Below are 22022 nucleotides of genomic sequence, written 5' to 3' on the forward strand. Positions count from 1 at the left end.
ATCTGTGTTTTGAAAGCAATACATGAAGACTTTCCTACTGGCTTGCTAGGCCTAACACAAGAAAGGATTTCCTGTTGGGGTTGTCTCCCTTAGCCTTTGGAGTTTCTCCTCCACCACAAGGCAGTGATTCCCTTCTCATTTAGTCCCCAGAAAGGAGGGTTGCCTCATCTGCCAGCTACGCCGTTCCGAAGTCTTCCTTCTCCGCCGTCGCTGCCATTAAGGTCTTCACCCGTAACCCTGTGCATGGGTTCCGTGTTATACCCCACGGGATTGTGTCCCTGCCTGAACTCGGCCATCCTAGCACTCCGGCCTACTGAAGTGCAGGATGCCCACCCCCGCGACGTGGATGCGCCAGACAGGAATTACCCCAGTGGAGGAATAGGGAAGGGCACCCTACCTCCCTGGGGCCGGGTTAATGATTGTGTATGGTGCCACAATTAGGTAATTGTACAATTAGTAATAACATGTATTTTCATGTGAACGTATATTTGTAATAGTGTCTTTTATATCATACAAATGATGGTGTACACTTTCTTGTGGAACTGACTGTATGTCAATAAACATAATGTTAGAAGTCTGTATTGTGTGATTTTCAAATTTTTTAGAGTGCATGTAAAGTGTTATTTTGAAACGTGCTTTCAAACAAACTCATGTCAGAAGATATTGAAAATATCCCTCAAGGGATGTACACTATTTTGTACGCTACATGACTGGTGATGACAGAACACTGAGCTAATGTCATAATTTTTCCAAAATTTATTGATTTCTTTGCTATCTGCTTTCTCTGATTAATATCTAAAACTTTCAAGTTTTATTCTACTATCATAGGTACTAGGTGCACATACACAAGAATTTGCAAGTTTAGTTTCACAACATAGTAGTCACAAGTTTATCCACTGCTTTGTCTAAGAGTTAGAAAAAGTTTCTTATCTTTTTGCAATGAAATTTGTGCCTTATTGGTTCAGTCTCAGAATTTTTGCAATAAGGTTATGCTTAAGATACTTCACAGTGCTATGATGGCAAAATCTGTTTACGTTCAAGCTTTAAGTAGTAATGAATTTGTCTTGTATTTTGAAATGGAATAATGTTGACTGTCTTTGAGGCAAAATATTTTTCCATGTAATGACATCAAATATACTGTACTGCCTGGTTTTGTAGAAGATTCATCAACAAAAATTTTAGATCTATGTAGGGAGTTGTTGTGTTGTATTTATTGTTGGGAAGATAGGAAGTCAGACTTGTTGGCTTATTATTGTCATACTTAAGATTTGTAATCGTCAATTGAATCTAATGACTATGAAAATATGGAAGCGTTGGTATGGATTTTGTTGTGAGTATAGGGCATTACACTGAAGTTTCAAAGTTTGATAACTTTTGTCTGTTGTCCCAAGTACATTTTACTGTGAATGTTGCTTACAGAGGGGAGATTATTTTTCAGACCACCTATGTATGAGGAATTTTCAGTAAGTGATGCAATTTTTTTTCTGAAAGCAGGTTGAACTCATTCAGGATTCCAGCACACTATAATATTTCCCACCCTTTGAGCTACAAAACCCTATTTCTCAAATTAATCTCCTTTCAGTGTGATGGACTTAAACCTCCTTACTGGGAAGGCCTGAATGTCTGCATTGTGCTACTCCACTGGTTGTCATCACAGCCACCATCTTGGTGCATCAATAACTTCTCCATAATCCACGTACTGCTCCCTGCAGAGAGCACCCTTCATTGAGCCTAATTGATAGAAGTCAGAAGGTGCAAGATCTGGGCTGTATAGTGGATGAAGAAGAAGAATCCAATGAAGTTTTGTGATCTCCTCTCAACTGAGCAGATTTGTGTGGGGTTGTCATGGAGACATAGAAGTTTGTTTGCATTATTGTGACGATGAATGTGCTGAAGTTATTTCTTCAATTTCCTGAGGGTAGCACAACACACTTAGAGTTGATCATTGCACCATGAGGGAAGACATCGGACAGAATAACCCCTTCAGAATCCCAGAAAACCATTGCCTTGACTTTACTAGCTGAGGATGTGGCTTTAAACTTCCTCTTCAAATGAGCCTCTGGATCATGGGGTCCCGGGTTCGATTCCCTGCCGAGCCAGGGATTTTTTCTCCCAGGACTGGGTGTTTATATTGTCTTCATCATCTCCTCATCATTTGGGTAGTGGCGAGACTCAAAATGGAAAGATTGGAACTTGTACAGGCACTGATGACCACAATGTTGAGTGCCCCACAAACCAACATCATCATCATCTTCAGAGGAGAGGTAATGTGGCACCACTCCATGGATTGCAATTTTATTTACAGTTCAAAGTAATGAACCCGCATTTCATCACCTATGACAATGTTCAACAGAAAGTTGTCATGATCAGCCTCTTAACGCACAAGCACAGTTGGTTCTTAATTGCTCTGTATGGTCTTCTGTTAGGTGGTAAGGAACCCAGTGGGCACACTTCTTTGAGTGCCACAACTGGTGGACGAGTGTGTCAGTTCTACCAATAGAGATGTCAAGCTAAGCACTGAGGTGTTTGATTGTGATCCATCAATCACGTTGAATGAGAGTGTCTACACATTCCAACACTGGAAGAGTCACACTTGTGTGTAGCCAGCTGGCACACAGAGATCAGGCAGGTTTGTGCAACATCATTGTAATGATGACAGATGCCCCACCCATTGACTCATCATGCTTTTGTTCACTACGAGGTCTCCATAGACGTTCTGCAAGCACCTATGAATGTCTGTGATGCTCTGGTTTTATGCCAAAATAAACTCAATGATTGCTTGGAACACACCTCATCACAAACACTATTTTGAAGGCCACATATTTGCTACACCTACTGGAAATTCTTGAGACAATAGGGGCTGAAGGAGGAATATTCCATGATGTCCCATTAGAAATTCTTCACTTTTCAGATGAAATCGGCCAAGGAACAATGTGTTGCATTACTTATTGAATGCCCCTCATAATTTTTTGAGTGATATCGACAGTCATATGACCACACCACCACCTGAGAGATCGATCCACCTGATGCGATTCTCTCAATAAATGGAACAGAAGAACGGTGTGCTAGCCAAAGAGTACACAGCTAGTTGCAGTACCTATGCTCACCATAAGGCCGCTAGTCCACTTCACATGTAGCAGGAGTGTAGTGCAGTTGTGCCAGTCTACAGTTCGTAGCTGCGCTCAGTGGTCAATCAGCACCAATGTTAGTCAGTCATTGTCTGCAGCTCAATCATTGCTGCCATCAAGTCTTTGTAGCCCAGTTACAAGTTAGTCTTCAAATTCACTGTATTCAACATTCAAGATTACAAGAGATTAATTTGTCACTGCAACATTTGTGACTTGTAAATTATGCCATTCTACAGATGCTTAATCTAGTCACGTCTTCTATAATTGTCAACTAACAGATCATGGACTACAACAAAGTTATGCAATAAATACTTCCTTATTTTGAACTCCTGCTAATTAATTGTGTTTTCCTGTTGTAGCTACCAAGCAGTCTTGACGTAGTAGAACCCACATTTCCACCCCCTTGACTACCTCATATTTGCTACCTCATGTTGATGGACTTATGGTGGAAGATTGAGAGCCATCAAATAGTGATTAGCCTGGCTCTGCAGCTGGTCCTTCTCCTATGGCTTTGGAATGCTTCCTATTCTATGGAATCAAGCCATATTACAAGGTTTCCCACCCAATGTTTTTGTGTGTGCCAAAAATATTTTCTGAACATTTCCAGTTTATTCGTGCTTGGGTTCCATTCCTGTGTCTTTTGTTTTGCTGTGACTTTTTGAACGTGTCTTTGTATGCATCACTTCATATACATTTGAGCAAGTGTTTCTTTTTCAGTCTTTCCAGTCATATTCAGTGTTTGCTTGTGTTCTTCTTGTGTTCTATTTTTTGCTGCTTTTGTATATTTTGTACGACTTTACTTCCTGTTACTATGGCTGCCATGCAAACAACTCCAAATGTGCCACTTGCCTCGCATGCACTCCTGCAGCACACAGTTGATTTAGGCCATTTCTGTCAGTTTCAGCTGGAACAGATGACTCAGCTGACGCAAACCATATCAGAGTTTGTGCGTGCAGCAACCATGGGCCCGCATGCCGCTGGGCCACCTGCTGCCCGTCGCCAATGCCCTGCCTGCATCGGTTCCATTGTTCCAGGTATTCGCCGAGCGGCACAAACAGTGGGATGAGTAACGTTCCCAGTATATCGCCCATACTGCCACATATGGAATACAAGGCACAGTGCTCACCATTTTCTAGTGACAACAGGTACGGAAGTGTTTCACGGCATCACAAAGCTCTTCCCAACCACTATGCCAGATAAAGTCCCTTACACAGACATTTTTCAGGCCCTTGACACCTATTATGCTGCCCGCATACATGTTGCAGCAGCTCGGTTTAAATTTTTTTGCTGTGGCAAAGCATCCAATCAGACTTTCAAAACAGTGGATCGTTGAGCTCCAGGGGTTGACACATGATTACAATTTTCGGTGCCTGTGTGGAGAATATTACAATAATAGCATGATTCGTGATGCCATCACACAGAACATTCAAAGTGCGAAACTTCATGACCAAATTCTCTGTCACCCTGACCCTATGTTAATGCAAGTTGTGCAAATTCTTAAGGCACAAGATTCCACGGATTTGGCGAATGATAATTTTGCACCACATGGTGTTTGCATAGTTGGCGATGTTTTCAGTTCTGCCGCTGCTACCACCAGGAAACAACCTCAGCACATGGCCCGGCGTATTTTCTCAGCCGCTACACCTAGACATCAAAGGCTCTCATGTGCTACAGAGACTCGCCCGCCTCGGTCAGCCAGTGATTTCAGTTTCCACAGTAAGACCAAAAATAAGTCTTGTTCTTGTTGCTTTAATGCTCATTCTCACACTAATTGTCCTTGTCACAATGAGACTTGCTTTACATGTGGCAAACTGGGCCATATTGCCATAGTCTTCTTGCAGGCTTCTTGGCCGCAGCCACGTGCTCACATTCCCCATAAGAATGCACGTAAATTGTGTAACCAGATTAACATTATAACAGGCACCGACACTTTTGAACAGTGCACAGACTACAGTGTTAATGTGAGCTGTGAACGTGTTTCCCAAGCACAGGCATCCACTAAAGTTAAAGGCCATCCAAGATGGAGATGTCAAGCTACCACTCGCTCCCAAGACACAACACATAGTGTTTCGCATAGTGTTTCAGACTCCGGTAATGTGTCCACATGCACACAGGACAATGACACTACGTTGCCACTCATTTCCAGTGTATCTGCAGTGTGCTGTAGTCCTAGATAATTGTATATTTGCCTAACTGTTTGTGGTAAAGCTGTTCAGCTTCAGCTGGAATGGGTGCTACCACATCTCTGCTTAATTACTCTACATATCTGTACTTAGGTTGTCCCAAGTTAGAGATATCTCAGACAGTGCTGACTACCTACAATGGAGATGAGATTAAAACTCTTGGTTCTTGTGTTTTGCCTTCTACATATCTAAATGTGACACAAATCTGTTCTGTTTCATATTGTTGGTTCTAAGGCATGTGCAAACATTTCGAGTATGGACTTATTTAATATTTTCAATCTGTCTATCCACAATCAGGATTTGCAAATGAACTCAGCGAGTTTTGACCACAGTGTTACGTCGTTGTGCAATGAATTTGCAGATTTGTTTAGAGAAGGTTTAGGTCTGGCCAATAATTTTGTTGCATATGTCACATTGACGGAAAATGCTCAACCATGCTTTTTCCATGCCCACAATGTGCTGTACACACTGTGTGACCAAGTAGCAGATGAGTTAAAACTTTGGCAAGCAAATCGCATGTTAGCTCCCATTTATGCTTCCCAGTGGCCTTCAACATCAGTTGTCATGAAAAAACTGACAGGTAGATTGTGTTTATATGCAGATTTCAAGGACCCAGTAAATCCACAGACTGTGATAGACACTTACCCATCGCCACGACCAGAAGAACTTCTGGACAAGTTAGGTACTGGTCACTATTTTTCCAAAATCGGCTTACACGATGCCTACCTGCAACTGCCATTGAATGAAGTGTCCCAACAGGTGTTGATGCTTAATATGCACATGGGTTTGTTTAAATTTTTTAGGTTACCATTCAGTAGTGCATCTTCTCCTGCAATATTTCAATGATACCTTGAACAGCTTACAGCTACAGTTCTGTGTTGTGTCAACTATCTCGACAATATTGTGGTGTTGGGTCATACCACCAAAGAACATTTGTTCTTCGCACCCTGTTTCAAGTGCTTTTACAAGCTGGCCTTAAGTGTAATAAGGACAAGTGTATATTTTTGAAGACTGAACTTGAGTACGTAGGCCATGTCATGAACTCTCAAGGTGTGTACCCATTGCAGTCTCATCTCCAAGCTATCAGTCAGCTTAAAACACCCACAAATGTGTCTGAACTTCAGTTGGTCCTTGGAAAGATAACATATTATATCAAATTTATTCCAAACGCAACTCAAGTCGCAGCTCCCTTGCATCAACTTCGTCGAAAGAATGTGCCTTTCTTGTGGTCTTCCGACTGTGGCATTGCTTTCCGCAAGTTAAAAGATGCTCTGCTGAGTGATCGATGCTTAATTACATTCAACATATCCAAGCTGGTTGTCTTAGCCACAGACGCATCCTCGTTTGGATTGGGTGTGGTTCTCTCCCATAGGATTGGCAATGCAGATAGACAGATAGCTTTCGCCTCAAAACTCCTGACACAGTGTAATTATTCTACCATTGAGAAAGAGGCTCTTGCAATTATTTATGGAGTTATGAAGTTCCACCAATACCTCCATGGACGGAAGTTATACTTGGTTACAGATCACAAGCCTTTACAGTCATTATTCCATCCGGCCAAGCCTATCCCTAACTGCACCACTCATTGGGCTCTGAGTGTCTAATTATCAGTACACAATAATCTACAGGCCAACACCAAAGCATGCCAATGCCGACACACTTTACCATCTTCCTTTGGGTCCCGATTCTGATTTTGATTCATCTGAAGCTTCCTGTTGCTATATGAACGTTCAGGATTCCGATGCACTCGAATGGTTTCCACTGGATCGCAGAAGGATCACAAAAGCCACAGCTTCCAATCCTCATCTTCAGATTTTGTCTCAGTATGTTCACACTGGTTGGCCTCATACCTTAAAGCAGATAGTCAGCCCTGTTGTTTGTCATTACTTCACCCGTTGTTATGATCTTTCAGTTCAACGGGGTGTTATTTTACTTCCAACATGATACAGACACTTCCTATGTGGTGATTCCACAGGTTCTTCAACAGCATGTGTTAAAGCTACTTCATCAAGGTCATTGGGGCATTGTTCACACCAAGCAAATCACTTGTAGACATTGTACTTGGATCAGTTTAAACAGTAACATTGAACAGATGACCTCCAAGTGTAGAGTTTGTGCTGAACATCAGTCTAGTCCCCCATCATGACGTCGAGATTAGCCAAAAGCCTCAGGGTCTTCGCAATGTGTTCATCTTGGCTTTGCTGGACCTTTCTGGAATACAAGATGGTTAATTGTCATCAATGCTTACAGCAAGTTCCCGTTTGTCATTCCTATGCTGTCCATGATGACTAGATCATGCTTCAGTCTCTTCAGTCCAGCTTTTGTCTTGAAGGTCTCTCAGAACTGTTAGTTAGTGACAATGGTCCACAGTTCATTTCGCAAGAGTTTGAAGACTTGTGTCTCACCAGTGGCATCCATCACCTCACAAGCCCTCCTTTCTACCCCCAGTATAATCAAGAAGCAGAACACTTTGTCAATACTTTCAAAGAACACATGGCTCATTTACGTCCTCACCGCACCCGCGAGCAAGCACTCCTGCTGTTCCTGTCAACATACCACTCTCAACCGCGAGATGGTCCATCGCCAACTGAGCTTCCCCATGGTCATTGCCACCGTACCCTTCTGCAGCTGATGCCCCTCCCCCCCCCCCCCCCTCACACACACACACCCTACGCCTCTGCTTCCTGTGCAGCCTCATTTCCGCATAGGCGACATTGTCTTCTTTAGAAACTTCTCTGGTTCATGGCATTGGGGTGAAGGTTGTATCATCCGGCCATTGTGGTCTGTCATGTTCCTTCTTCGGGACCCCAAAGACTGCCATTTCAAACATCATTTGTCTCAGCTGTGCCCTTGTCCTGGGCCTTGTCCTGCTGCTGCTCGTATGTTTGCAGCGTCACAGAGCAGAGGGCTGGAGGACATCTGCCCTCATGTGACGTGCCTCTTCACTCTGGGTCCACCGATCTAGAAACCATGAATTGGGTACCAACCGATGTGCCACCACAAGTTGTCAGGTCGCTGCAGCTGGGGCCGCTGCAGCTGCCCTCATCTCCCGAGGTCACTACCCCGTGAGGTGTGATGGATTCACTGGCATCCACAGGCAGCCTGATGGCGCGTCCACCTGTTGTGGATGCTGCAGTTGTGAGCGGACTGTTGCCTTCTTCCACTAACTTTCTCTTGTTTATGTGTGGAGTGCAGGGCAATGGCCTGGAGGCAGACTGGGACCCAAGTCGAGGGCCAGAGCACTCCTCGGTCCCATCACTAATGGTCTTGCCCACACCTTCCCCTCATCATCATCGTAGTCACCATAACACACAGTATTCAATGGTGGTGTGTTTTTTTTTTTTTTTTTTTTTTTTTGGGGGGGGGGGGGGGGGGGGAGGGTTGTGAAGTCATCAGTCATACAATACGACCACACTGCTGCCTGAGAGATCGATCCGCCATGCGATTCTCTCAATAAATGGAAAAGAAGAACAGCTGTGCTAGCCACACAGACAGTCACAGTACTTATGCTTGCTGCGAGGTGCTGCTAGGCCACTTCATGTGTAGTAGGAGTTTAGTGTTGTTGCGCCAATCTACAGTACATAGCCACGCTCAGTGGTCAGTCAGCACCGGTGTTAGTCAGCCATCATCTACAGCTCAGTAATTGCTGCCATCAAGTCTTTGTAGCTCAGTTACAAGCTAGTCTTCAAATTCACCAGATTCGACATTCAAGATTGCAAGAGATTAATTCGTCACTGCAAGATTTGTGACTTGTAAATTACATCCCTCTACAGATGCTTAATCTAGTCATGTCTTCTATAATTGTCAACCAACAGATCATCGACTACAACAAAGTTAAGAAATAAATACTTCCTTATTTTGTACTCCTGCTAATTAATTGTGTTTTCGTGTTGTAGCTACCAAGCAGTCTTGGCATAGTAGAACCCACATTTCCACCCCCCTTGGCTACCTCATATTTGCTACCTCATGTTTATGGACTCGATTATGGTGGAAGATCGAGAGCCATCATTTTGAGAAGTGTAATAGGTGAGCATGAGGAAGTGTGGGCACATGCTACGTGATGGTAATTTGAGAACTGATATGCTGTGATTGTGAAGTGGGGACATGTGGAGATCAATGCTTAATAGGCAATCGTGCAGTGAGCTGGCTTTACTGCTGCACTCATGCTCTACATTTGGGAAGGAAGCTGCCATGATGACATGGTGATGAGAACTGATAAAGAGCTAAATAATATATTTATTCATTGCAAATCAGTACATGAGTGACTGATAATAAGTTATGTTCATAAATGTCTATGCACTCATGATCCCATGGCCGCAGTAAATTTTGACAGCACAAATAGTTCATCTTGGACACTGATCCTGGAGCATATACACTCCTCAGTGATACAAGTGCACTGCCTGATATAATGACCATGGGAAAACAATACACATGTGTCTAAAGCAAAACAAACTACTTTCTCCTCATCCTGTAGGGCACCAGATACTTTACAGACATGACAAAATGAAACAGGTGATGCCAGATTAACTTTATGAGTACATACATACTGGTGGGGAGCTTGCATTTAACTCAACCCATACAGTCTGCAGGTAGCAGAATCAGACTCAGGAATAAGCAAATATCATGGTACTGTTGCTCAGTTACACAGCTTTTGCTTGCCTTACAGCTACACACATGACCCCATTTCAAAATTTGGCCTAATGGTAAATCTGGAAGCTGGAGGCCACTCCCATTGTGCCAGCCATGAACTGCAGTTCTGTCATTCACTTATTTCTATGGTACAGCTGTCACACAAATCCCCCCCCCCCCCTCCCTCTCCCTGGGGCACTCGGGAGTTGCGAGAAAGTGCAGGAAATCTGCCTGCATTCTGTGTGTATGACAGTTATTTGGGGATTGCACACCTCATAGAGACATCATTGTGAATTTGATGGCAGCAGGCCAGTCGGCAGTGATAGGGAGGTGGCCCATGTTGTTAGTGAGTGGGGCCAGCTGGGAACATAGTGGGCATGGCATCATGTATCCAGTCTCAACACCCTGTGCATTGATGTCACGAAAACTACATAAAACATCTATATTCACCCAAGTATGGTGTCATCATAATTAAAATGCAGATACCACCAGACAGGCCTGGTGACACAGAGGGTGACTTCCAGAGCTCAATGGGAAAGAACATGAAAACTGGCACAGAAAGGTCTCTAAAGAAGGTGGTGGCTGGGGTAACAGATTCTAACCCCATATGGTGGCTGTGTGAAATAAGGGCTACATTGCACAGAGGAACATTGTTATGTCATAGCACAAGCATTTGCAGCTTATTTGGTGGCTAGTGAGCATGATGTGGTCTGCTGTTGGCTGTAGTATGGGTGGCCCATATGCTTGTGGGGAGTGTGGTCAGATTAGATTAGATTAGATTAGATTAATACTAGTTCCATGGATCATGAATACGATAGTCAGGGTGACTGTGTCAGCTGATGGGCAAAGTGGGTGGGTGCCTGGGGTGCAATGACAGTTGGGGGCATCCACACATCATTGTCAGCTACAGGTGAAGGCACTACCAACCTGGTGGTGGAAGAAGTGTTTCTGTTGACAGATCTTTCAATGAGTTGGAGAAATGAATGGTAGCCAGAGTGGTCAAGACATAAGCCAGCTTCTCTTGGTTGATTATGACTTAAGTTGCTTGCTGTTGTATTTGATATCAAGCAATATCTCAGTGCAGATGATCATATAGTTTGGTTGCAAGTAGGTTCCCAAAATGGTGGCTTTACCATGTCATTGCAAAACATGATGTGTGTACAGATACTTAGACTGGTGAGTCTGAATTTTTTGCTGGTGCCATGCCATGCCATGTTGATTCTGGCCAGAGGTGCAGCTGAAGTGCTATAAGGCAGTGATACTTCCTCCATGAAATCACCAGGGATGGCGAATGGTTGTCATTAAATTAGGTAAGCAGATGAAGTGCTGATCTCTTCCTTCAATGTTACTCAAAGGCCAAGGAGTACCAGTGGAAGTGCTTCATTCAGATGGTGTCACAGCAAGTTAGTAATATTTTCAGCACCCTATGGAGCCACTCAGCCATGTCATTAGGTGCAGAGTGATAACTAGTCATCCCATGTAACTGTGCACCACTCAGTTGAGTAGTTGATTGACATGTGAGCAGTGCACAGTCAAACTGGTGCCACAGTGTGTCTTGATGAGACTGGGACAACTGAGGCATCCCACCCAGATGTTGATGAAGATGGTGGTGATAGTATCCGCTGTATTTCAGATCTGAGCATTGCCTCCAGCCAGTGAGTGGAGTACTCCACCACCACCAATATGTAAAGTTTGCCATGAAACAAGGAAGCAGGTCTACATGGTCATTTACAAAACGGTGAGTCACATCAGGATATGTGCCGACAGGTGCATGGGTGTACCTTCCAACTTTTGCATAATTGCAGGCAATGCAAGTGCATGCCTGCTGATGTCAGTGTTCCCATAGCCCTGTCCAGATGAAATGCATGGCCACGCATGACACAATGGTGTTGATAGTGGGGTGTGAATCTATGGATGTGGTCAAAAGCACTTTTCTGGAATCTCTCCAGAAGAAAGGGGTAGTGTGTGCTAAAGGAAACATCACACCAAATCTTGCAGGTAGATCTGGGAATGGGCACTAGTTCCAGCTGTTGGCAGTTAGAAGCACTGTGCCAAAGACTGTTAGTGTTCATCACTCTCTGTTCCTTGGGGGACATCCTCAACATTCACAGGAGGAGAGATAATGGTACACATGTGGACAAGCAACCAGTGATGATATTGTCTATCCCAGAAATATGGTGGATGCCCATGGAGAATCATGACACATACTCCAGCTGCCAGAACTAGCATGTTGAACACTTGGTATGGCTGTTCAGAAATGAGTGAGTCATGGGCTTGAGGTCAGTGCAGGGACAGGCTTTCAGAAATGGGCAGACGTATTTCACAACCTCAAAAACCGCAAGCAACTTACTGTCATAAAGGCTCCAAGCATGTTGCCACTCTGATAGCTTCTGCAAGAAGAACCTGAATGGCTGCCAGCTACGGCTGATGTGTGGTTGGAGCACTGTGCCTGTGGTGGTCCTGCTGGCATCCCCAATCATGGCTAATTCAGTGCCTTGCACTGTGTGAGTGAGCAGTGTCACTTCTATAAGGTTCCATTTAGACTCAGTAAAACTTTTCTTCAGTGCATCCATCCAGATAATGGGAATCTTTCCTTTCAAGGTGGGGCCATGTAGAGCTGCCATCTAAAGCTCTTGCATAGTGGTAGCATTAGGCAGATAGCACTGATAAAAGTTTAACATGCCAAAGTAGTTGTGTAAGTCTTTATGCATCTGTGGGTGTGACACATTTATGATCAATTGTTTCTTCTCCAGTAGTCGTGTGGATCTGTTAAAGGTGATTAAATGCCTGAGAAATTCCATTTCAGTTACCCCCAATATGCAGTTCTAGGGTCTAATAATGATCCCTGCTTCACTTAATCAATGGAAGATGGTACTTGGGTGGCAGCAGTGGAGCTCAGGCAACTTAGAAAACGCCAGGATGTCACTGATGCATGCAAAACACCATAGTAAGCCTTGCAAGGCCAGATAACACTACTAGGTCTGAGCTACAGTCCACAGACCAAACATCATGAACAAGCTCGAAAAGGCTCAAAGGACATAATAATTGCCATTTTAAGGTCATCTTCAGGTGCCACTGTAATCTGTGTGAACAGCTCTATGCAATTGATTTTACTGAATATCATTGACCCCAACCAAGGCACGCTCAAAATTCTGATATCCTGCAGGAGTGCTACTGGGTATTGTCCAGAACCCCGTTTATGCATTTAAGGCGTGATAGTCCCTGCATGGGCACTATGAATTGTCTTTCTTGGAGATTAAGTGCAAAGCAGAGGACCATGTACTGCTCTTTGAATGAGCGACACCTTGTTACAATGTAGCCACGAATTCACCCTTTCCTTTGTGAGCCTATTGGGCTTTAGTTGATGTGGATGGCATGTGATAGGTAGATCAGGTGTAGCCGCAATGTAGTGGTGTGCCAAGTGTTTGACATCCCTCAGCACATCGGGCAGATGAGCAAACTCCAGAAATTTGTCCAGTATGTCGGCTTATGGTCTGTGGCACTTCACTGACTTCATGTTGAAACTGCTGCCACTGTCCTGCTATATTCGAACTTGTCATAGAGTTGATCAGTTTGGTGCTTGCAATATCAGCTAACAGGCTGTAGTGGCTGAGGAAATGTTGATGCAAATATGCAAAGATGGCATGCCTCAGCAGTCCTGGGGTCTCTCAACATTGTTTGTGGGAATATAAACAGGTCAGAACCAGTGCTGACTTGATATTTTACACCGCCAGTCCATACTGCTATGAAGAGATGCTTGAATACTGCAGTGCAGTTAGGTGCATCTATGCCAAGTCACTACTGGCATTTTGGTGCAGGTAGGGTGGCCAGCACATTGCTACATCATTACTGAAGTGGGCATGGTACCAGCAAACCTGTTCAGTGGCTGTTCTGATGTCAGCAGAGAACCTCTAGAATGCTTCGTCCTGTGTTGCTGGGCACAAGAGCTGTGTAACCAGTAGCTGGATCTGCTACTGCTAAGATACTTGGTCTCCTCCGGCCATGATTGTGCCATCCTGTCAACCTGCTTGTTTTGCATTGCCACCTTGGTGGCCAAGTTCTGAACTAGATGGTGTGGGGTGTGGGTCAGTTTCCAAGGTAGTAGGTGCAGAAGGCATGTGTCACTATGGAGTGAAAGTTCCTGGAGCTATGGCGTCATAGGTTGCCATGGCTGAGGTATTAGGTGGTGTTGGCAGTGTGTCATACTGTAGTGCCCCCAGAATTTTACGAAAGTCTGGAGACACTTGTGCTCCAGCCGTTTCGAAGATGCATTATTTTAAAGCAGGGCGTAAGGATGAGCATGGGATACTGCAGCCATTTATTGTTTGTGCAGGCGAAACTGGAAGGGAGATAGTTCATCAGCGGTGACAAGTGTTCAGCGCGACCTGCGAAGAATAAACACATACGGCCCGGAAGCTCCATGGCCGGCTGCAAAGAGTAATGTAGCTTTGTATTGTTGAAAAACAAATGGAGTGAATCGAGATAGTGACTGTTTTAGTAGACGTTGAACTGCTGTTGAGAGTACGTGGAATGGACATGGATAGTCAGCCATGATAAAAGCTTGTGTATTAATTGTGTTCAAAAATGTGTAATTAACTGATCTTGGGTGCTTGGTAATGTGTGGGCTTACATCATAAAGTTTAGTTGTTTTTTTGTACAAACTGGAAATAAATATGTTCAGGTGAATTGAATGATATTCCAAGAGTAGCGTATTTTTTAAAATGAGAAGAGAGAGAGTGAAAATTTCCCCTTCCTAGTAGTGAAATCTTCGCAGAAGCGTCCGGTGCTAGCAGAAGACATTGGCGCTGCAAGAAAGCAGAACCAGCATTCTTCAACAAGTAAGTCCACAAAAACACAAAAACACTTAACATTACACCGGGCCACCGCAATGCGCACAATCAGCTACGTCTGCAATGGCACACAGCTCCATTTCTGTCTGCTCAACAATGACAGTTTGCACAGCTGCCACAGTCAGAATAGTTTACATTGTGGAGACAGTTGGTTGAGGAATTGTGCTGTAATATGAGAGTTGACTGTAATTGTTATTATGATATATTGAGTTTGGTCCATATATGCTGTGCTGATGAAATGTAGGGATTTTCTTTTTGTTTTGATGAGACACAGATGAGACATAAATTATATAGTAGCAGTTTGAAGATGATGGTTTTGATGATGTTTCCTGTGTTAGAGAACATTATTTTGTACAGTGGTATATTTACTGTGAGCCTAATGGCTATATGGAAAAAAAATGCTGATTACATCTAATGGGTTTTTGATAGAACATGTCTTGGGAAATGAAAATATTAAAACCATTAACTGTGAAAAATGTTTGACTTAAGTTATGTTGTTGACTAATATTTTGTGCCACCTGAGTGTTTTTGTAGCAGATCTAGAATTTTTAAGAGAATAATGCATAAGGAGGAAGTGGGAAATTACTGAAACTGAAATGAATCCACAGACTTGTTTCTGATGTAGTAAAGTTGTTGAGTCTGGTGCTTTGTGGAAAGTTTTACCATTGTGAAACAGTTTTGTGAAAACATAATAAATTCAATGGAGCAGAAGTACATTCTGTTTTAGGGTTTTGAAACTGCTGTGACATTGTACTTTGAACTTTGTAAGAAATGTAAATTAGCTTCCAGGATATCCTTCACATTTTACCAAGAAAATATTTGATGAATAATAGGTTTTGTTATGTTCTCATGTTGTCACAACTACAATTTGTCATATATTCAGTATACTTGCATTTTGAGTTTTTGTACATTGTTAAGTATTTTAGAGTCATAGAACATGTATATGCTAACATCAACACTTGTCATGTAGTACGTAACAACTCAACATCTCTTAGTTTGTTCTACATAATCATGTATTAACAAACATTTTAACTCGAAGGAAACAACTTGTACTACTTTAATGTTCTTCTTAAACAATCCAGGATGGAATGTAACAATATTAAGAAAAGGAAAGTTGTTACTCACCATATAGCGGAGATGCTGAGTCACAGATAGGCGCGCGCACACACACACACACACACACACACACACAAATGCAGCTCACATACACAACTGCAGTCTCAGGCAACTGAAACCACACTGTTGTGCCTATCTATGTAGTGAGTAGTAACTTTCCTTTACATATTAATGTTGTTATATAAGATACATGGTTTTTAATGACTGACTCTGTATGTAAGACGTTTTATGTCTTTTAAATGCATGTGACATCATATGCAAAGGCCATTTACATATTTCAAGTCACTTTCCTTCCCATCTCATCTGGTAAATCTCCCCTGGCTCAGGGTTCTGTGTATCTTTTCCAAACTCTCCCCATTTCCTAAACTTCACCAGCCCTTTTTTCATCCCTCTTCCTTCCCCTCCAGCTCTTCTGCCAGGAGATGGAGCGACTGGCTCAGAAATCTTGTGAATTTCCTTAACCTTTGTATGTGTGTATTCTCCTGCCTCCACATGATGAGCTATCTATTCAATTACATTTTCAAAAATTATTTTCGTAGATACAATATACCATATTGTGTATGATACATGAACTGAAAGAGAGATTTATATGGACAAATGAATTTTTTTAAAAATATTTTTTATAGAATGATCAATATTCTTTTCATAATAGCTGACTTTCTTGTACAGTATCCCTGCCCTATGTCCTTGGCTCCTGTGAAAGGCCAAAATAACAGATGATGTTCTGGAATCCTATCAGTTGTTATTTCTAGTTCCCACAAAAGTGTGCAAAACATAATGTCATTTAAGAAATTCAACAAGATTGTGATTCCAAAATAAATATAATTGTATTTTTTGTGAGATCACAATCTCGTAGATTTTTTTTAAAAAAATGACTTCAGATTCACCACTGTCTGTACCATTCATTACTGTATCCACTGTTACAAATTTCAATTGGTTCTGGTTTAAGTAGTTTAATCTTGATTCTCAGGTATTGCAGCATGTGTCATTTAAGAAATTCTATGAGATTGTGATCTAACAACAAATACACTTATGTAAAGTTGTACCTAGCTAGGCATGGAGATAAATGCTGCAAAACCAGAGGATCAATATTAACCTGCTCAAGCTGTAACCACTTGAAAATGACATACAGTCAAAACTGTAACAGCAGATATTGTAATAAATGGTACACGAAATGGCCAGTATGAAGACACATCAAAAATCCAGTTGTATGAATATTTCAGAAGGTGGCTGTGTGGACACTACAAGATATACAAGAGAGCTAAGCTGCAACCACTGTGCTGCACTCCACATGGACACAACAACTAACAAGCTGTCTGTCTGCATGAATGGCCACCGACAAACTGTAGCCAGTAAACAGCTGGACCACCCAGTTGTTGAACACACTGCCCAACATGATGTTCTTCATTTCAATGATTGCTGCACAGCCTGTGCTTCCTGAATCCTTTCCAACATCATCAGATTTTCTGAAATTTGCATGTGGGAACTCTCCCTACAATATATCTTACACTCCTGTAATCCTCCTGGCCTCAACTTTGATAGTCATTGTCCTTTACCCACCTATCCTCTTGCCTGTTTCCATTCAAGCACTACATAGCCCTCTATTCCATCAGTGCTTACACAGTCTTTTTACTTCTCATTTTCTGCCCCCCCCCTCCCCCGCCCCCCACCCTGACCGCACTCCCTGACCCCTACCCCCTCCTCCCACCCCCCTGCCCACCCGACTGCACCTAGCTGCCCTACCCTCTCTCCGCCTCATCCCTGTAAGCTGCCACAAGTAGCACTTTATTGTCCCCCATCCATACCCTGCTATAACTCCCCTATCTGCTCCAGCCCCCTCCTTACTCCCACCATCAAGTTTGTTTCTCTCATGTGATGCTGCTTGCAGTCTGGCCTTGGCAGCCAGAGATTAAGGTCATGTGTGTGAGAGATGTGTTTGTGTGAGTGTGTGTGTATGTTGTCTAATTCTGGTGCCTGAAAGCTTTGTTTGACTGTTATTTTGTTGCGATGTTTGGTTTGTGGGGTGCTCAACTGCGCAGTCATCAGTACTCGTACAAAGTCCCTGTTTTTACACAGTCCAATTTTTTTACACAATCCAGTCTAGCAGCTGTCACAAATGATGATGATGAAATGATGAGGACAACACTAACACCAAGTCCCCGGGTAGAGAAAATCCCCAACCCAGCCGGGAATTGAACTGAGACACCGTGATCCAGAGGCAGCAATGCTAGTAACTAGGCCATGAGCTGCGGATGTCTTTTTGTTGTGCCTATCTGCAACTCAGTACCTCTGCTATATGGTGAGCATCCCATTGTTAGATATACAGGAAACACACACGTCATTGGATAAAACATCTTTCCAAGTTCTTAGCTCATATTAACAGATGCTCAATATCAGTACCATTTGTGATTTAGCAAACATCAATATGTGCTTGCAATTCATTTAAGTCACTGACAAACATTATCTGGAAGTATACAACAGCAGTCCCCTTTGGAAATCTGTTCATTTGGTTGCTACCTGTGGGCATGAATTATTCTGCTGCAACAATATGGAGCAGATGATTTGTCTACATATTCAGATATGCCTGTCCTCTAGAGAAACCACACCACAACACATATTATGAATCAAAATTTTGAGTGATGCTCTATCCACTGACAAGTGTCTTTGTGAAATAAAGACATTCAATTTGCAGATATGGTGATTGACTTATTGTAAGATATTTTTTTTCATTTTTGATGCTGTCACTTTTATGATACAATCATAACCAGTTTTGTCTGCATTGGCCATTTTCAGATGCTACAATATAGAAAAGAAGAGCTGATATTAAGACATGAGCAAGTGCAATTATTTTCAGTAGGTCTACTCAAGAGGAGCTTAGTTAAGTGCTATTAACATGCATATGGTTCATCACTATGGATGGCATTTGATGAACAAGTGTTCATGAGTTGTCATCTAAACATAAAATAAGAAATCAAGGAATTATACTCATATAACCAAGTGTACTTTTTCTTCCCTACTCTTTGCACTAGATGCACACATCCTCTATAAGACAATCTTCTGTGACAATTATAACAGTAATATTTCAATCAGTTATTTATCAGACATTAAAGTAAAATACAGATCATTAAAACAGAGAAACCTATTTAAAACAAAATGAGGTCTTTACAATAAAAAAGATAGAGTAGCAATCCTTATGATATTTCCAATGGATATTAAGTGTGAAGGGAAGTAGGTCCTTCACCACAACAGCATGATCAAATGCAGGTTCCTGCATTTAATGCTTATGATAAATTTTTTGGTGGCAGTGACACTGCACTTCAAACTGTTAGATGTTTAAGCCATAGCACATAAGCTGAGGAGAGACAACATGGAATGGATGACCATGGTAGTTCCTTCTTGCAGCTCGCTGACACTCTTCTTCAAGCTGCAAGGTGTTTACGTCAGCAGAGTGCTGCACTTGTCCACAAGGAGGCCCCATGACTGGATGGAGACTGTACACAGGAAGCAGTGACTGCCTTAGCTGAATAAATAATGATAAATATTAAAATATGCATTAGTCACATATTCATTTTGTTCATTGAGTTTATCTGGTACCTTTCATTTGTTTTATCAAGTATCGCTCATAGGTATGAATCATAAGCACGTTAATAGCATTTTACTAAACTCACAAGCAGACCTAGTGAGAATAATAGTACTTGCTTCAGGTTTTAATATATGCTCCTCTTTTCTCTATTGTAGCATCTGAATGCAGGCTGAAAATGGTTATAATTGTGTCATAACAAAGTGATGGTGTCAAGAATAAAAATTAATATCTTCTATGTGTCTTTGTTAAGTAGCTTGTAGTTTTTGCACAGTTGTCTTCTGAAACACTGGAGGTATTTGCAAATAACACTGTATACTACTTGTCTGTTGCCAATGACTTCCTTTCACAGTACTCCTATGACTTCAGGCACAAAATACCTCCTTCCATCAGCAGTTTAGTTTTTGCAAATAGTCACTTTTGTTTTGAAGATCATACATACAAGCCAACATATCTCACTCTTATGCAACCTCTTCTAGGGCTGACAGCCGCTCTCTTGGTTAGAATTTGTGTGTAACACTTTTACCATGTAGGCTCATACTGAGGTTGTAAATTAACTAAATAAACTCTGTTTTTAGCCTTGTTTCTCAATTTATTATTAATGTTATTACATTAGAGGTTAGATCTAAAGAAAAACGCAATGTTTCAAAATAAATAGTAGTGAAAATTTTTCTACAAACGTTTATTCCAATAAATATACATAGTTAATGAATAAGTTATTAGACATAATAAGCCCTATAAGTTTATGACAAAATAGTTGTGCAAAATGAGATGAAAGATACCTTACATAATGATATAACTAGCCTTCTTTCACTGATGTCATTAGGAGTCTCAGTTCACAATACAGTCACAACAGTAAATGCATGAATCATACCAGTCTACTATTAATTCTCTCTCTCTCTCTCTCTCTCTCTCTCTCTCTCACACACACACACACACACACACACACACACACACACACACACACACACACACACACTCAAATTTACTAACTTTTGTTATTTAACTGCACACTATGAATAACTTAATAAAATGTCTACCTCAACACAGAAATTTAATCAACACAAGTAGTAGGTGGTATCTGAGTCTTTAAAAATATTACAAGCATGATAATATTGTACTTTACTAATAATATTTCCACTGTAAATCAAAGATACATCTGAAAATTGAAACCATCATTACATTAACAATTCACAATTTTTTGCCGCGATGGGAGTTCCCATGCCCTTTTTACCCAAATGAATTAATTAATTTACATAGATCTTTTAATTGCAAAGCTTTATACCTTCATGGTATCAAGTTCACTTTGCAATATATTCTGTACACTGTTTATCCAATCTGACTAGCACAGATGTCAGAAGAGATATATTTCAAGAAGTTACGGAATGAAGCTGAAATTTTTCTCAAAGAAAATGCTTAGAAAGTAAAGAAAATCACATTTATGTTCAGAGTTCATGTTAAAAAGAAGCATAAAAAATAATTATGTAACATTTAAATTGGAGATATTAAGTAATGTTCAGATCAGTATTAAATATTCTAAAATAGTCCATTTATTTTTAAAATAAGAGTCTATCAGATTTTCATATAAACATTTCAGAAGGCAGGATTTTCTGAATGTAAACAAAATATACCCATAAACACATATATAAATCATTTTTAAGCAGCTGCTGATGATGTGCTGATAATGGCATGGATGAGTTAAATCCTTTCTTGTTTATGGCAGCCTGTAAGATCTGTAGGAGAACACAGCACTGAGCAAATATAGTGCTGTATTTACAAGGCCAATCACCTGAAAATAAAATAATTACACTTAATATACTCTGCATATCATACCACATATGGCTGTAATCATAATAAACAGTTACCACTATGCAGGCAAACCCAAGTGCTTTCCAAATTATTTAAATGCTACTTTTAGGTCTCCGTTTCTTCAAAAAGTCACACAGACAGAAACTAAGCTAATAATGTCATGCAAAAACAAATAGTTGTTTGGACTGGATGGCATACCAAATTATATATTTAAAAGTTCCCTTCATTTTGTAATAAAGCCACTAATGTACATAGTAAAACACCATTGTCAACTGGAAATTTCCCCAGTAGCTTAAAAACAGCAAAATTAACTCCTCTGTTCAAAAAAGTGAAGTGTGAAAATGTAAACAACAGTCATTCAGTTTTAAAAAACAGAAAATGCAGGATGTAATAATGAAAGTATTATAAAAAGGATAGATTGCTATTCACCGTATACTTGAGATGTTGAATTGCAGACAAGCATAGTCTTTTTGTCATGCCTATTGGCTATATTGTGAGTAGCTATCTATCCTTCTCATAATATTGTCATTCAAAATTGCAACTCATTGTTTTCTCCAAAATATCTGAAAGAATTTTCTACGAGAGGCTTCAAAGTTATACAACAAAAAAATTGTGATTGTCACCAAATCAGCATGGATTTAGCAAATCCTAGTGTACATTAACAGTTACCTATGAGTATTCAGAAGATCTCTTTAGAGCACTGGATGACACAGAACATACTACTCAT

General features: G+C 41.3%; 1 protein-coding gene across 1 annotated transcript in view; it reads right to left on the bottom strand.

The window, feature by feature from the left end:
• Positions 1–20151: 20151 nt before the first annotated feature.
• The window catches only part of LOC126196614 (uncharacterized), a 124149-nt gene continuing 122278 nt past the window's right edge, over positions 20152–22022 (bottom strand). The window contains exon 5 of the mRNA XM_049934578.1: positions 20152–21275. Coding sequence (XP_049790535.1) covers positions 21201–21275 — 75 coding nt within the window. The 3' untranslated portion in view covers positions 20152–21200. The remainder of the gene's footprint in view (positions 21276–22022) is intronic.

Source organism: Schistocerca nitens, chromosome 1 (assembly GCF_023898315.1).
Source record: "Schistocerca nitens isolate TAMUIC-IGC-003100 chromosome 1, iqSchNite1.1, whole genome shotgun sequence".
In the NCBI taxonomy this organism is placed as follows: Eukaryota; Metazoa; Arthropoda; class Insecta; order Orthoptera; family Acrididae; genus Schistocerca; species Schistocerca nitens.